The 16,793-nt window shown below is 41.6% G+C and overlaps 1 protein-coding gene across 15 annotated transcripts in view; it reads right to left on the reverse strand.

Moving 5' to 3' along the window:
* Nucleotides 1–16,793, reverse strand: part of WDTC1 (WD and tetratricopeptide repeats 1) — a 123,526-nt gene that overhangs the window by 12,918 nt on the left and 93,815 nt on the right. For all 15 annotated transcript variants that reach the window (XM_077150688.1, XM_077150679.1, XM_077150687.1 and 12 more), the window contains 6 exons: nt 8,055–8,101; nt 7,525–7,636; nt 4,818–5,005; nt 2,238–2,420; nt 1,403–1,497; nt 883–998 (listed from right to left, as the gene is read on the reverse strand). In XM_077150688.1, the coding sequence (XP_077006803.1) occupies nt 883–998; nt 1,403–1,497; nt 2,238–2,420; nt 4,818–5,005; nt 7,525–7,636; nt 8,055–8,101 (741 nt within the window). The remainder of the gene's footprint in view (nt 1–882; nt 999–1,402; nt 1,498–2,237; nt 2,421–4,817; nt 5,006–7,524; nt 7,637–8,054; nt 8,102–16,793) is intronic.

Genomic DNA, 16,793 nt, shown 5'->3' on the forward strand with positions numbered 1-16,793 from the left:
CATTTATTGTAATGTTAGTCCGAACTGTTCAGTAGGTGTAAAATAAGTAAATTTATGCTAGTCTTACTAAATATCTTGACTGTGAGCAACAAACAGAAGGTTTAGCAACCTGATTATCAAAAAACACTTCCCAAAGCTAGCCCCAAACATGGCCTGGCTGTGTGTTGAGCCCCAGGGATTTTCTCCTTGGTTTTCTCTCAACCCTGGGTGATGTCTGGACACAGAGCCCGCATACAGGTGGCTGGGACCCTCATGTCACTGAGCCCTGCTCCTTGCTGCCCACAGGTACACTCAGTCATTTTCATATGAACCCTTCCTATGCCTTCTAATTTGGGACATGTGTAACTGCATGTTTACCTCTCTGATGGGTACAAAGCAAGAATAAGCTGTGTCTTGTTTTGACTTACTTATAACCACCACTATCAAGTTCTACCTTTGATAAGTCCCTGACATATGCTAGGTAGTGTGTAAACTTTAGAATTTTTCACTAAACTTCACAACCCTGCACAATATGGCTGTTATAACATTTTAGAGATGAGGAAACTGAGACTTAGAAAAAAGAACAAACTTGCTTAAAGTCACAACACAGAACTAGCAAATGGGAGGCCAGCACTTGAAGACAGTTCTAAAGCCTGTGCTCTGAACCAAAATACTATATTATTGTACAGCTGTCTAGTTCATTTAAAAATAAAAAAAAGAAAGACAAAGAAAGAGACAGGCCAGGACACCTTTCTGGGAATTCTGATCATGCCATATCACTGTAACGTCACTGACAAGGCTGCTGCTTCTCATCACCTCATGGAATGAAGGGGAGGTGCACAGCCCTAACTGCTGGACCTGGGCTAGTGGTGGAGCAGAGCCACCCTGGGCAGCTGTACCTACCTGTTCCCCTCCCATGTTGACCAGTAGTTCTGTGCCATTGGGGCTGAAGGTCACATAGGTGGCGACGAGTACTCTCAGACGGTTGTTGTAGTCTGGCAGTTTCACTGGCAGGTGACCTGCAGGAACAGCCCAACCACCCAGTGTGAGGTTCCCAGACCCCTCCAAAGGGGCAGAGAGCTAGGAGAAATCAGCTTTATCAAGGATGATAGCAAGCATTTTAATCACCACAACAGATACAAGGATTAAGTCCTCACTATACGCACTGAGCCAACTGCTTTATAAATGCTTTATCTCATTTAGTCATTACAACTTCATTTTACAGAAAAGAAACCAAGGCTCAGGAAAGATAAGTAATTTTTCAAAGGTCACACAGCTGGTTAAAGGCAGAGTCAGGATTAAAACCCAGGTTGTGTGACTCTAAAACCCTTGCTCTTACCTGGCATGCCATGCTACCTCCTTGCCCTGCCCCGGAGTCAGCATCCAGCCAAGGGTTTGGGGCCAGAGCTGGGCTGAGCTTTACCTGCTACGTAATACTGGGCTGCACCATCTGGAAGGGGCTTCTGACGGTCACAGAAGGTGTGTACGCTTGCTGAAGGGCTCTGCTTCATGCTCTTTCTGGTGGGAAGGGAAACCGTAGTGGTTACAACCCCTATAGCACTACTCCTGGACAGACCAGACCACACAAAACCTAACTTTGCATCCTTGAGAGACATAGGAGGTACCTTTCTTTCTTACTTAAGCAACTCCAAGGGTCCACTGACTAGATCGCTATGGACACATACACTACGATGCTTTATAACGTAGGTGCTGTAAACTGTGTTGGTCCTCACGACCACCCTATGATCCATTGAGGAAGCTAAGGCTCAAGGCCTGCTCCAAATCATGTTGTTTGGGAGGGTGAGTCATGTAGCAATGGTTCCCCAAACCAATAAATGAAAGTAAGGCAGGCTAAACATTCCCGCAACTGCCCCAAAAGTCCACTTAAAGTCCAGGCTAGGCTGGAGGAGCTGCTCAAGTCTGGGATTTTCGTAAGGATTCTGTATACAGTCTACTTTTTTTTTTTTTTAAAGAATAAAATTACATGTATAAGATTATAATCCTGTACAAACATTCATAGCGATTCCTTTCTAGTGATTGGATTATGGGTGATTGCTTTATTAGTGCTTAAAAATTCTCCAAAACAAGCATGGGTTATTATTTTTTTAGATCACAAGACTCAAAAAACCCACCTCAGAAAGAAGAGGGCATGGTATTGAGGGCAAGGGGCAGGAGTCCCACACAAATCACTGTCCTGGCCCCAGCCCCAGCTCAGTCCTGAGGCCGGAGGCTGCTACAGGAGGCTGAGCTAGTCATACCTGTGGTTATGGATCATGCGAATGTCGTAGAGCCTCACGAAGGGCCCACTGGCTCCTACCGCTAGGCAGTTGTTGTCCTGGGGGTTGACGGTGAGGCACTTGGCCTCCACCAGCTGGCCGCAGTACTCCGTCAGGTCAATCAGCACCTCTGAATGCTTGCTGTTCTCCCGAAGGTCATACTGGCTGTGAGAGAGGACAGAGTTAGGGAATCGGGGATTGGGGTCCTTGTGTGGAAGGCAGGGGAGAAGCTGAGGCCTTGTTACACAAGAGGGTTTGGAGGAGCTTTGGACTTGTTTCTAAACAATAAGAAGGCAAAAGCAACTCCCATTTCTTGAGTGCCCACAGTGTGCCAGCCACTGTACTAAGTCTTACACAGATTTTGTTTTATACATACACCATTCCTCAAGGTAGATACCACTATACCTTTTATTTTTTAACAGATATCAGTATTATTGGTACAAGTACTACTACTCCTAATTATGAACACTCAGTAAAAACTTGCTTTGCGTCCAGTATTGTCCCTATGTGTTTTACCTGTATTATCTAATTTAATTCTCACACCATCTCCAGGTACCATTAGGACATCAAGGTTCAAAAAATTTAAGTAACCTGCCCAGGATGACACAATTAGTAAGTGCAGAGCTGGGATAGATTCCTAAGGTTGGATTTTTAATTGCTCTGCTCTGCTGCTCCCTAATTTTATTTCTCTCAGGAAACAAAGGAAGTACAGAGTGACAGAAAACAAAATCTGGAGATCATCTAACAGCTACCTAGAAACACCAAGCCCCAAGAGAAGCCTACCTCTCTGACAAGTTAAAGTCCCATCCAGGCAGGAAAGGTAAAGCCACAAAGCGGGATCAGCAGCAGCAAACTCTCAGAAACCCCCTGTCCCAGATCGGGAAACATTTTTTGCTGCCAACACACAAGTACATTCATAAGGTGGTGAGGGGCATCACCTATGTGCTAACATACACTTTGCCTGTGGCCACCTCTTACAATAATCTCTTCACTGTTTACCTATATTTCCAAGCCACCCTCACCAGATTGCTCTTCCTAAAAATTGTTTTTATTACATCACTCTCCGGCTCAAAAATCACCAAAATTCCTCAATAGTTTTGGCATGAGATCTATACTCCTCAGTCTGGTTTTCATATACTGATCCAACCTTATTCTCCAGCTTTCCAAGCCTCATCAATTACAATAACAGAACTCCTTACCCTGTACATGCCATATTTATTCCTGTCTTCACAAACTCTGCTCAAGCTGGGGAGCGTCCTGTTTTTCCTTGTTTATACATATACTATCTATATTGAAGGCTTATATTCACCTTCTGCTAGGACACCTTCTTTACTGTGCCTGTTCTAGATGTTTAAGTCCTACCAGCTGGCCCTGGCAGTCTGGTCAGTCAAGGTCAACAACTGCAACAATGAGCTGGATGTACCACTGACCAAGTGCTTTCTCTCTTCTAAGTACTATGCTAAGGCTTTACATGCACTGTTGCAATTTTAATGCTCAGGCCAACAAGGGAGATACTATCATTATTCCCAATTTACAGATGAGGAAACTGAGGATCAGGGATGAAGTGATTTGCTTCAGTCAAACACTGAGTGACAGAGCTCGGGCTTGACCCCAGATCTGTCTGACTCCAGTGCTCTGCTTCTAATTACATTTTTATTTTATACTTGACTTTGCTACTTCTACTCTGTAATAGGGAAGAAGGCACAAAGTCCTGTGGGAACTCAAGGGAGGTAATTAAAGCAGATTGAGGAGATAAGGTAAAAAGTTCTTAAGTCACATCTGAGGAGTTCAAGAAAGGCAATGAGACCATTCCAGGATGAAAGGAAGCAGAGGCAAAGGTGTGATAATACCAGGCATGCTCTGGAAAAGGGGACAGTCTACCTTACCACTTCCAGGCAGATCTCCCTCTCCCAGGCACAGGCCTATTGACCCGCTGCTAAGAGACATGTATTAAGTGCCTCTACGTGTCAGGCACTGTGCTGGGCTCTAGAAACACAACCAAAATAAAAAAAGACAGACATGGACTGCTCAAAGAGAGTTTACAGTTCAGTGGGGGATACTGACAAAAAGCAAACCAACAAGTAAAATAAACTACAGAAACTACAAAAGGTGATTAGAGTTACAGAGGATACAATTAGGGTGCTGAGACAAAGAATAATGGGGGAGGTCTACTTTAGACAGGGTGGTCAGAGAAGGTACATCTGAAGAGGTGACCCCTAAACTGAGGTCCTTAGGGTGAGGAAGAGTCAGACATGGGAAAGAGTTGGAAACAGAGAATTCCAGGCAGAGAGAACAGCAAGTGAGGGCAAAGGAGGATTTGAGTGGTGAGCTAAATTGATGGGCTAGATGCAGTGCAGAAGAGAATAAGAGGGGATAGGTAAGGATGGGGTAAGCAAATGCCCCCGGCTGAGTGTGTACACAGACAACTGCCCTGGCAGACAAATGAGGCTGGAACTCTGCTGGAGGGAAGGAGCCAAACCTGTACAGGCGATGGGATGGGGGAGTCACTATCTGGCAGGAGCAGGGGAGGCAAAGGTCCTCCTTGATGCCACAGGCCCTTACCGGATAAGTCCATCCTCAGCAGCACTCCAGAATGTATTGGGCCACATGGGTGCTGTAGCGATGCGTTTCACCCGGTTTGTGTGGTCTCCAAACATATGGATCGTCTCCTTTACTGTCAGGTCATGGACATGCACCTTGGAGTCAGCTGCCCCTGTGATTAAGATGCGGTCCCCAGCATGAGGCAGGAACTGCTCAGGAAAAGATTCAAGAAAGGATTGTCAGGCAGTGAGGGTAGGGTTGACCAGGAGTAGCCAGGATGTCATCAGCTTCCTCTCTTCCTCTCCATGTTGGACAAGAAAATGAGCCCATCCAAGATAATCCACCGAAAATCCTCTGAACCCCCAGGAGCAGCCTATGGCCTCAAGGTCAAAATCAAAATACACACTTTTACTTTGCTAGAGTGATCCTGACATATGTCAAGTCGGAAAACCTGGAAAACCCTTTTTCTCTGATCCTTCTCCCATGTAAGAACTGAGGAGATGACAGTCATAGCTATTACCATTTATTAAGCATTCACCATGTGCTCAACACTAAAGCAGACATTTCATCTTATTGATACTTAAAATAACCCCATTAAAAATTGAGGTGCTAAGCTAACATTCACCAGGACTATGTTTAAACCCAAGGCTGTCCCGTTGCCTCATGATGATTTTTTAATAACCCAGGAACTAAGTAATAAATTAACTTTAAGATTAAAAGGACTTTCATTGTTTTAAGGGAGAACGGGTTTTAAATGAGTTTAAATATTTCAGAAGAACAATCTGGCAATAGTAACATCTCTATGTGGCTATCATAAAGAATAAGAACCTCATCCTCCTGATTTATTATCATAAAGAATAAGAACCTCATCCTCTCACCTCCTGAAAGGTGAGAACACATACTCCAGAGGACATATTGTAGGAATAAAATAGCCACAAACATGGCTCTGAATAATGGAAAAAGAAAAAAAAGTATGCAGTTCTATCACCTAGCTTTAAGGAAGAAAACGATTGGGTTTGGTGTTAGTTGAGTTTTTCTTTCCTACTAGAATTCTTTTTTTAATTGAAGAGTTCCTTCTGACCCACAAGGTTGAATGGTGGTGGTAACGGGCATCCCATTTAAAATCCCACTTAACTTTAAATGTTTATGCAAGAGTCAACAATTCACTTTTCCACATATGCTTCTCTAATGCATCATTAGGATAAGGGTTAGATGGGAAAGAAAGAAGTTAATCATTTTAAGGGACAACCAGTAGTCTTAAATTCTGTCTTCAAACAGCAAATATTCCATCCACTGCAGAAATAGGTGAGCCCTTCCCAGGGTCTTGTGGCTGCTATCACACTCACTAAACCTGTAGTTGCCACCAGGGGGAGCTCGTGGGTTACATATTGTAGTGTAGTTACCTGGAGAGCAAAGAATCTTTTTTTCTTTTCTTTTTTAAACAGAAGAGGAGGTTGAGGATCTATGAATACAAGTGATTTGCCCAAGGTCTTGATAATTTCAGGACGATGTCAAGTTCTGGTCTCTGAACTCAATGTACTGTGCTGCTATGCCCTTCCCCAGATGGCTTATGTCCCTTACCCAGATCTCACTGCATAGACAAACTGGACCTAAAACCTTTCTGGGACAGAAAGGAATCTCTGTTGGCTATGCAACAGGTGAAACAGCATTTTTCTGCCTCTAAAATGGCAAAACTTGTCTTAAGACAAGTTGCAACTAAAAAAATTCACCTAGGATTGATCCCTGGAATAGGAGATAAGACTCAGAACCTAGGAAGGAGGCAGGGTTTAGGAACACTAGTTGGTCTGAGCGCTCTAATTTGTCTTCTTGCTCAGGTATCTTAAAATTCCTCTTAATATTAATTAGAAAAATATATCTTAGATTAGTGAGGCTTTCCAAAGGACATCTTCACTTCCACACATACATCTGTTATTGAATCTCAGAGCTGGAAAGGCCCTTAAATAAAGGTCATTTCCTTCAATTTAAACTGGTAGATAAAGGTCCCCAACAAATGGAATACCTCAGTGCTAGGGCATTTACTACATCCCTAGAGGGCCCATTCCACTTTTTACAACTAGCTCTAAGTGTTAGACAATTCTTTCTTCCATTAGGCTCATACTTGTTTCTGTGGACTTCTAGCAACTTCTAGCCACTGCTAATCTTAGCTTTAAATAGACCATAAACGGCAAAATTCATATCACTTCCACATAACAGGGCTTCAAAGATTTGAAGACATTTGTTGAGTTCCCTTCCCACCTCTCCTCAGTTCAGCTCCACCCAACAATAAAATCAGCAGAATCATTCCCTACAGAAGGGTAGAACAGCTAAATGCACCTGTGTCAGTGCTTTTAACAATTATTTAATTGGACTGTTTCATAACCCTGTGGGTTGCTACTTCCTTTATATAGAGAAGTAAACAGGCTCAGAGAGGTCAAATAATTCACAAGTTCAGAGTTTCCAAGAGAAAGAAAAGGGAGTCAACCCAGGTTCAGCTTGCTATCAAAGTTCATGCTCAAAACCATACTCCCCATAATCATAACTCATGTAAATATGAATTCATCTAGAATTGTCCTCTTGGCTCCAAGAGAGGAAAAGGAGAGCATGGAAAAGAATCTCAGATCCCGAGTGTCTGTGACCCCAACGGGTACACAAGACACACATAAGCAAACACAACCAGGCCCACAGCCCAGTCACCCCTTCCACTTGCTCTGTGGCTTACCCTGCTTACCTTGACCGAGAAGATATTTGCAGTATGTCCTGTGTGCATGGAGAGCAGTTTCTTGTGGTGCAGCGGGTCCCACACAATCGTGTGCTGGTCATCGGAACCAGAGGCCAGCAAGCTGCAAGCAACACGAGGGGTTCTGACCTCAAGTTCCTGGGCCCTGTTTCCCAATCCCATGTTCCCAGGTGATAAGAAGTTAGGCCACAAAGAACTTGAAGGACAGCTGATATCACAGAATTTAAGATTATCTTGCAAATAACAGTTGATTCTCTTTTATTTTCTCCTGAGAATTTACCAATACTCCTTAACCACATTGGTTTGTCAAAAAAGCAGGGTTTGGATGGTCATCTAATCTCCATTTATTTAGAATTAATTGCTTAACTGTACGCATTGATAATTATGGACTAAATTTAGGAGCATAAAGAGAGCAGAGGTCTCTTTTCACTTGGGCCCACTCTTTAGAGAAATGAGAACCTCCTTTTTCCAGCCTTCTGACTCTTCACCAACACCCTCCAGGTGATCCTGCTCATACTTACTCTCCTTTCTCATTCCATTCCAGGCAGTTCACACATCCTGAGTGACCCTGGGGGAACAAATGCAAAGGGACAAGAGAGTGGGTTAGAGGTTCTTCTGCAGAACTCAAAACTGAGAAGTGGGACTGAAAAGGTAAACCTGCTCTTCCATCATCAGTGCTTCCCAGGTGCCTGTGAGTGATCAGAATTGAATTAAATTGTCTGGCAGCTGATAATATATAAAGTACTATCACATTTGTGATTTCACTATGATACTGAGCATATGTAAGCCAGAAAGGGTAGGTTTCATTGACCCCATTTTGCAGAAAAGTAAACTGAAGCTCAGACCGTATTAAGTAGTAGAAGTAAGATCCAAACAAATTTCTGTTCCTACCACTAGAAAGGACATGTTAATAGTTCCTTCAAGGGACATGTCTTTAGCCACAGGTAATTTTGCCCAGGGGAGCACCTGACCTAAGGAGGGCCGATTATGGCTGGTCTTCCATTCATTCAGCATATACATATTGAGCACCCACTGTACGCCTGGTACTGTTCAAATACTGGGCATACAGCAGTACACAAAACAAAGTCTCTTGTCTCCTGGAGCTTACTTCAAGTAGGTAGATACAGTAAGATAAATATGCCAGGGTCTTGATCTTGGGGATCTGAATTGAGAAGATGGAGAGAATGAACCAGTTAGCAAACACTGAAGATGAATTCAAGCAGACAGAAATCATGAAGGATCATGGTAAAGTTAGAGTTATGAGGAACCAGAACCCATGAATGAGAACTGTGTTCACAGCAACCACCGTTGCTCTCCAAAACTAGTGCTGCCACTGGCTTGCTGAGCTGCAACGGAGGGAGAAGGGGGGTAAGAAGTTCTCTATCCATGGCTCGTACAAAGCAGAATGCCCACAAATCGACGGGTGGTAAAGCACTCAGGAAGCAAGTGGCTACAAAAGGCGCTCGCAAGAATGCAACCTCTACTAGAGGGGTGAGGAAACCTTGTCTTCACAGGCATGGCACTCTGTGAAATTAGACATGATACGCAAACTTCCTTTCCCATGTTTGCTGTGAGAAACTGCTCAGGACTTCAAAACAGACCTGTGCATCCCGAGCACTGCTTTTGGTACTTTGCAGGAAGCAAGTGAGGCCTATCTGAATGGCCTTTTTGAAGACACCGACCTGTGTGCTATCCATGCCAAACATGTAACAATTATGCCAAAAGACATCCAGTTAATATGCTGCATACGTGGAGAACATGCTTAAGAATCCACTTTGATGGGAAACATTTCATTCTCAAAACAAAAACAATTTTCCCTCTTCTTCCTGTTATTGGCAGTTCTGAAAGTTTGATTTTTTTCCCATGGGGTCAAAAGGTACCTAAGTATATGACTATGAATGGAAAAATAGGGGACAGAAATCAGGTATTAGCAGTTTTTCCATTTTCATTTGTGCGTGAATTTTAATTCGGGGACATAAAGCATTAATGTAAACCAAAATGTTTCAGTGAACAAGTTTCAACTGTTCAACTTTATAACAATTGCAAATAAATCTGTTAAATTTTTCTGGATAATGCCAGCATTTGTATTTTTTTAAAACAAGTAAATTTCATATTGATGGCAATTAAAAGGTGTAGCATTTTTATCATACAGTAGATTCCATCCATTCACTATACTTTCCTAACTGAGTCGACTGATATGCAAGTACATCTTTTTAATGTTGTCTGTCTTCTGTACTATTCTGGTTAGTTTGCTATTAAACTACAAAAAAAAAAAGTTTTTTGTGGGGGAGGGAGGTGCACCCTTCTTGTGGGTTCCTGCCATCACACTGTATTAAGACTGTGTCAATGTGGTTATTTTCTTCCACCAGACTGAATGCTGAGATACCAAGTAGGCTTGGGTATCATGTCCATTACATTCCCAAGGCCAGGTGCAGTGTCTCGGCATGTTATCTGTTGCCTAAATGAGCAAATGAGTCCAAGATTAGTGGCAATAATTAAGAGATGTGAACAAATCTAATCCCCCAGACCTAGTTAGAAAAAGCTTTTCCTCTGCCTTCTCTTTCCCTCTTACCCTTCGTCTTATAAAGATTCTCATCTGGGTTGAAACTCATTTCTTTCCAGGTTCTCCACTTATAAATTACAGATGCATCCCTTTGTTCAGACTCCACCAGATCTCTTGCTGACCTCAGGACCCTTGTTTTACCATGACAAGAGGTGGAAACCACATACCTGACTCCAGTCACTGTTCCTATGTCAGAATCATTTCTGTTCTTGGCCCTCTCATTTTCCCACCAGGGTGTAAACTTCTTGTTTGGGGAGTGGGGGTTGGAGGGGGTAGTGGTGGTAGTGGTCTCATCTTCAGTTTTTAAAACCCAGAGCACGGAGGACCTTGAATGACTGCCATTTGCTGGGGGCTTGCAAGGAGCTAGGCACAGTGCTAAGCTCTTACATTACAGTGTATGTTGCGCAGAAAATTAAAAAATATTGGCAAAGTACCTTGAGGGACTGGAGAAAAAACTTGGAACTATTAAACTTTCCCATGTGGGAAATACTTGATACTCACTCAAACATTAGGGGCTCCCAAGTTAAAAGGTCAAGCCGTGATCTTAAGGCTTGCTCTTATGAAACATTTCTGTAATGAAGAAGCTAAGTCTACCTATACTTATGCTTAAGATTACTTTCAGAGAACCTCTTCTGTTGCTTAGAGTGGCCTCTCTCTCTCTCTAAGCCTAACTCTGCAAGTGCAATTGTTGCCCTCCTCCTTACGTGGGACATGATGTCCAGGGGTGTAAGTCTCCCTAGCAACACGGGACATGAAACCCAGGGATGAGCCTGGTTTTGGCACCATGGGATCAACAATACCTACCTGACCAAAAGGGGAAAAGAAATGTAACAAAATAAGATATGAGTGGCTAAGAGATTTCAAATAGAGTTGAGAGGTTATTCTGGAGGTTACTCTTATGCAAGTAACCACAAATTGCCACAGTATGCCAAGCCCCAACCAACAGCATTCCTCTAAACCCTAAAGAACATCCAAGGCTCTATCTGAGACTTTATAAAAGTTTTACTCAAATAAGTTCATTTTTCAGAAACCTAAAATCTCCAGATGGTTCCTAGGCCAGATAAGTCCTGAAACCCAGAAGTTACAGTCTCTCCAAGAGCATGAACCAACTGCATCCTGTACCCCATAATATCAACATCCCTTTTCAACATGAAGAAGTTAGAAAGGTCATTGCCCAAATATCCCTAAGGACTGGGAGAAGGATCAAAGGAGAAAGAAAAGTTGCAACAGAGAAGACAGGATTTAACAAATGAGTATGATTACTGAATCATTATATTAATATTCCTTTTTAGTTTCCAGTGTCTTGGAGCAGCTAGAGGGAAATACCTGAAACAGCAGAACTGTAACCGACACCATACTTTGAAATTTGTTCTATAAGTACTTGTTAAAATGTACTTTGAAATTTATCACTTTTTTGTATATATATTTCACAATAAAAAATGCTAAAAAAAAACATAGTTAAAACTCAAAAAAAAAAAAAAATTGTAGGCAGACGAATGGGCCCCAAAGATGTCCACCCCTAATCCTCAGAACCCATGAATGTTACTTTAGATGACAAAGGAATTTTGAAGATGTCATTAAGATTAAGTACCTTGAGATGGGGAGATTATTCTGGATTATCCAGGTGAGCTCAATCTAATCATAAGAATCTTTAGAACTGGAATATCTTTCCTGGTGCAGAGTATAGAGAGATGGAGGTGTGAAAGGGACTGACTGCTGCTGCTGGCTTTGAAGGTGGAGGAAGAGGGTCACAAACCAAGGCATGCGGGCAGACTCTAGAGGCAGGGAATGGTGAGAAAACAGACTTTCCCCTATGGCCTCCAGAAGTAATAGAGCCATGCCAACACCTTAAATTTAGTCTGGTGAGACCTGTGTTGGACTTCTGATCTACAGAAATGTAAAAAAATAAATTTGTGCTGTTTTTAAGCCAGTAAATTAGGCTTACTAGGAAACTAATAAAGCACTCTATGCCCATCATCTCATTTAAGAGATGATATCATTACTCATTTTACAGATTAAAAAAAACAATGCTCAGAAAGGTAAGGTAACTTGGCTAAGGTGGCACAGCTAAAAGTGACAGGAAGTAGGACTTTAACTCAGGAGTTAAGACTCTTAAGTAGCACACATGAGAACTGCACTAATGCTTCCTGAATGACTATGCTTGTCTATGGTATTTCTTCTCAAATAATAAACCCCATTCACAGTACAGAAGACAAGAACTGCAGTGCACAAATATGATATTTATGATTCATTTTTATATGGCAAAAAAATAGTCAAGAGGCAGGTGAGTTGGAGAAAGTGTAGAAAGAAGCTTAGACCAGGTTCTACAAAAATATAAACAAAGTAATTATTGACAAAGAATCGTAACAAAGGGATTTACAAGTTAGAATGCATATTTTGAAACCTACTTTACAAGGAATGGAGTTTTTTTTTAAATTTTTTTATTAAATTAAAAAAAAATTACAGAAAGAAACACAAACATTCCCAATATGTGATCATTCCATTCTAAATACATAATCAGTAATTCACAATATCATCACATAGCTGCAGATTCATCATCCTGATCATTTCTTAGAACATTTGCATCAATTCAGAAAAAGAAACAAAAAGACAACAGAAAAAATAAAACGAAAACAGAAAAAAAACCCCATATACACCATACCCCTTACTCTTCCCTTTCACTGATCACTAGCATTTCAAACTAAATTTATTTTAAAATTTGTTCCCCCTATTCCTTATTTTTATTCCATATATTCTACTTGTCTGTTGACATGGTAGATAAAAGGGGCATCAGACACAAGGTTTTCACAGTCACACAGTCACGTTGTGAAAGCTACCCCATTATACAATCATCATCAAGAAACGTGGCTACTGGAACACAGCTCTACATTTTCAGGCAATTCCCTTCAGCCTCTCCATTTCCTCTTAGATAACAAGGAGATAACTACTTAATGCATAAGAATAACCTCCAGGATAACCTCTCAACTCTGGTTGGAGTCTCTCAGCCATTGACACTTTGTCTCATTTCACTCTTCCCCCTTTTGGTCAAGACAATTTTCTCAATCCCTTGATGCTGGGTCTCAGCTCATTCTAGGGTATTTCTCAATTCCATGGTGCTGACTCCAAATTCATTCTCGGATTTCTGTCCCATGTTGCCAGGAAGGTCCACACGCCTGGGAGTCATGTCCCACATAGACGGGGGAGGGTAGTGAGTTTGCTTATTGTGCTGGCTGGAGAGAGAGGCCACATCTGAGCAACAAAAGAGGTTCTCTTGGGAGTGACTCTTAGGCCTAATTTTAAGTAGGCTTGACTTATCCTTTGTGGGGTTAAGTTTCATATGAACAAACCCCAAGACTGGGGGCTCAGCCTATAGCTTTGGTTGTCCACACTGCTTGTGAGAATATCAAGAATTCAACTTGGGGAAGTTGAATTTTCCCCCATTCTCACAGCTGGCCGCTGTGGCTTGGGGAACTCACGGTTCTGAGGGGGCTCGCAGCGGTCCAGCTGGTCCAGACTGGGGTACGCTGTGTGTCTGATCTCTGTCGTGTCCCCAGGAGCTGTTCTGTATTGTTTCTGGTTATTTACTCATTGTTCTGGAGGACGAACTAAAATATGCACATTGCTAAGCCGCCATCTTGGCCTGGAACTCAGGAATGGAGTTTTTAAGAGGAGTTATTTTGGCCTTGGGAACAGCCTACATGATCTATAATTACATTGATGAATACACTGGAAGAAAATGTCCTTATGACATAGATTAAAAAGTAGGTAAAAAAGGAGAGAAAAATGCAAGCTTTTATGGAATTGAGAGAAGGGACTGCAGAAGTGGCTCCTAACGAGGAATATACTTCTGTGTGCCTCCCTGGAGCCCTGGAAACATTTCTACTCAAAAGTGAGCTTTGTAAACCAGGAAACTGGAAGAAATAGGAAGTTCACAGGGAAAGAACCTTTGATAGAAGCTTCAAACCTCACTTAAGTTCAAAATTATATCCAACCCTTGGTTCCTACTTAACTTTATTAAATATTGATTATAATTACAATTATTATAAATCTCTATAATTTGCTAGATAGCATGATATATGGGAAGAGAAGAAGATAGGGAGAAATATTTCATCACTGACATTGCTCAGAAATGTAGGTGCATGATAACAACAAAAAGCAAGTGGACTTTTAGTTGGTTTTGTTACTGCTCATAAATTCCTTACAAACAATGCACCGCTGACAGCCCAGATCACACTCCCAGGGTGGTATGTTATGCTAGGTAGAATACTAGAATTTATATACATGACATCATTATCACTCCACTTTTACAGGTAAGACCAAGGTTTGGGGATATTAAATAACTCACTCAAGGTTACCCAAATGGTAAATACCAGAGCCCAGATGAGAACTCAGGTCAACATGACCTCAAAGGATTTCTTTGGCTGTGCCTGGACTACCTTTGGCAGTTACTAATAAAGTTAAGTTTACATCCACACTATGATCCAGAAATTCCAATCCTAGTTATTTACTTATGAGAAATGAAAACATTTATACAAGACTGAATAAGGATATAAGCTATATTCATAGCTGCTTTATTTATTTTTTGTTTTACTGTGTGTGCTGGTTTGAAAGGAAGTGTGCCCCCTAAGAAAAGCCATGTTTTAATATAAGTCCCATTTCATAAGGTAGAATAATCCCTATTCAATACTGTAGATTTGAAACTGTAATGAGATCATCTCCCTAGGTGATGTGATTTAGTCAAGAATGGTTGTTTAACTGGATTAGGGGATGACATGTCTCCACCCATTTGAGTGGGTCTCGATTGGTTTATTGGAGTCCTATAAAAGAGGGAATATTTTGGAGATTCAGAGAGACTCAGAGAGAGCAGAGAATGCTGCAGCATCACAATGCAGAGTCCACGAGCCAGCAACCTTTGGAGTTGAAGAAGGAAAGTGCCTCCCGGGGAGCTTCATGAAATAGGAAGCCAGGAGAGAAAGCTAGCAGATGATGCTGTATTTGCCATGTGCCCTTCCAGCTGAGAGAGGAGCCCTGACCGTGTTCACCATGTGCCTTTCCAGATGAGAGAGAAACCCTGAACTTCATCGGCCTTCTTGAACCAAGGTATCGTTCCCTGGATGCCTTTGATTGGACATTACTATAGACTTGTTGTAATGGGGACATTTTCTCGGCCTTAGAACTGTAAACTTGCAACTTATTAAATTTCCCTTGTTAAAAGCCATTCTGGTTTTGGTATATTGCATTCCAGCAGCTAGCAAACTAGAACACTGTGCTTCACTTTATTGTGCTTTGCAGATATTGCATTTTTTAATAATTGAAGGTTTGTGGCAACCCTGTGTCGAGCAAGTTTTCCAGCACCATTTTTCCAATAGCCTGTGCTCACTTAGTGTCCCTGTGTCAGATTTTAATTAAGGTATGCACAATTTTTTTTAGACATAATGCTACATTCGCACACTTAATAGACTAAGTATAGTGTAAACATAACTTTTTAAATTGATATATAGGATACATTCACATACCATGTAATCATCCAAAGTGTACAGTCAATGGTTCACAATATCATCATATAGCTGTGTAATTATCACTATCGACTTTTTTCCTTATTTTGCGAAAAATAATATATATACAAAAAAGCAAGAAGTTACAATGCACACTGCACCAGATTTCAGAATTTGGTATGGGTCACAATTCCACAATTCTAGGTTTTTACTTCGAGCTGCTTTAAGATACTGGAGACTAAAAGAAATATCAATATAATGATTCAGCATTCATATTCATTTGTTAAATCCTATCTTCTCTGTTATACTTCTCCTCTTTAAATAATATATATACAAAAAAGCAATACATTTCAAAGTACAACGTAACAATTAGTTGAAAAACAGATTTCAGAGTTTGGTATGTGTTACAATTCCACAATTTTAGGTTTTATTTATATCAAACCTAAATATTTTTGGGGTTATTTTTATTTGCTCTAAGGTACTGGAGCCTAAAAGAAATATCAGTTTAATGATTTAGCACTCATACTCATTTGTTAAACCCAGCTTTCTGTGTATAACTCCACCCTCACCTTTTACCTTTCTTCCCACTCTTTAGGGGTATTTGGGCTATGCCCATTCTAAATTTTTCATGTTGGAAGGGGCTGTCAATAATATGGGATAGGGGGATGGAACTAGCTGGTGTTCTGGAGAAGCTGGCCCCTCTGCATTTAAGGACTTACCTGGTCCAAGGAACCATCTGGAGGCTGTAGGTTTTGGAAAGCTACCCTAGTGCATAGAACCTTTGTAGAATCTTATATAATGCCCTAGGTATTCTGTAGGATTGGCAGGAATGGTTTTGGTTGGGATTTGGTAAGTTATGATAGGTAGCAATGTCTAACTAAAGTATGCGTAAGAGTGACTTCCAGTGTGTAGCCTCTTGACTCTATTTGAACTCTCTCAGCCACTGATACCTTATTTGTTATACTTCTTTTCCCCTTTTGGCATGGGCAGCTCCAGGAATTGAACCCGGGTTTCTGGCATGGCAGGCAAGAACTCTGCCACTGAGCCACTATTGTACCGCCCTTTTCCCCCTTTTGGTCATGATGGCATTGTTGATTCCATGGTGCCAGGGCCAGACTCATCCCTGCGAGTCATCTCCCATATCACCAGGGAGACTTTCACCCCTGGATGTCATGTCCCATGTAGGGGGGAGGGCAATGATT

The sequence above is a fragment of the Tamandua tetradactyla genome, chromosome 2 (assembly GCF_023851605.1).
Source record: "Tamandua tetradactyla isolate mTamTet1 chromosome 2, mTamTet1.pri, whole genome shotgun sequence".
NCBI lineage: Eukaryota > Metazoa > Chordata > Mammalia > Pilosa > Myrmecophagidae > Tamandua > Tamandua tetradactyla.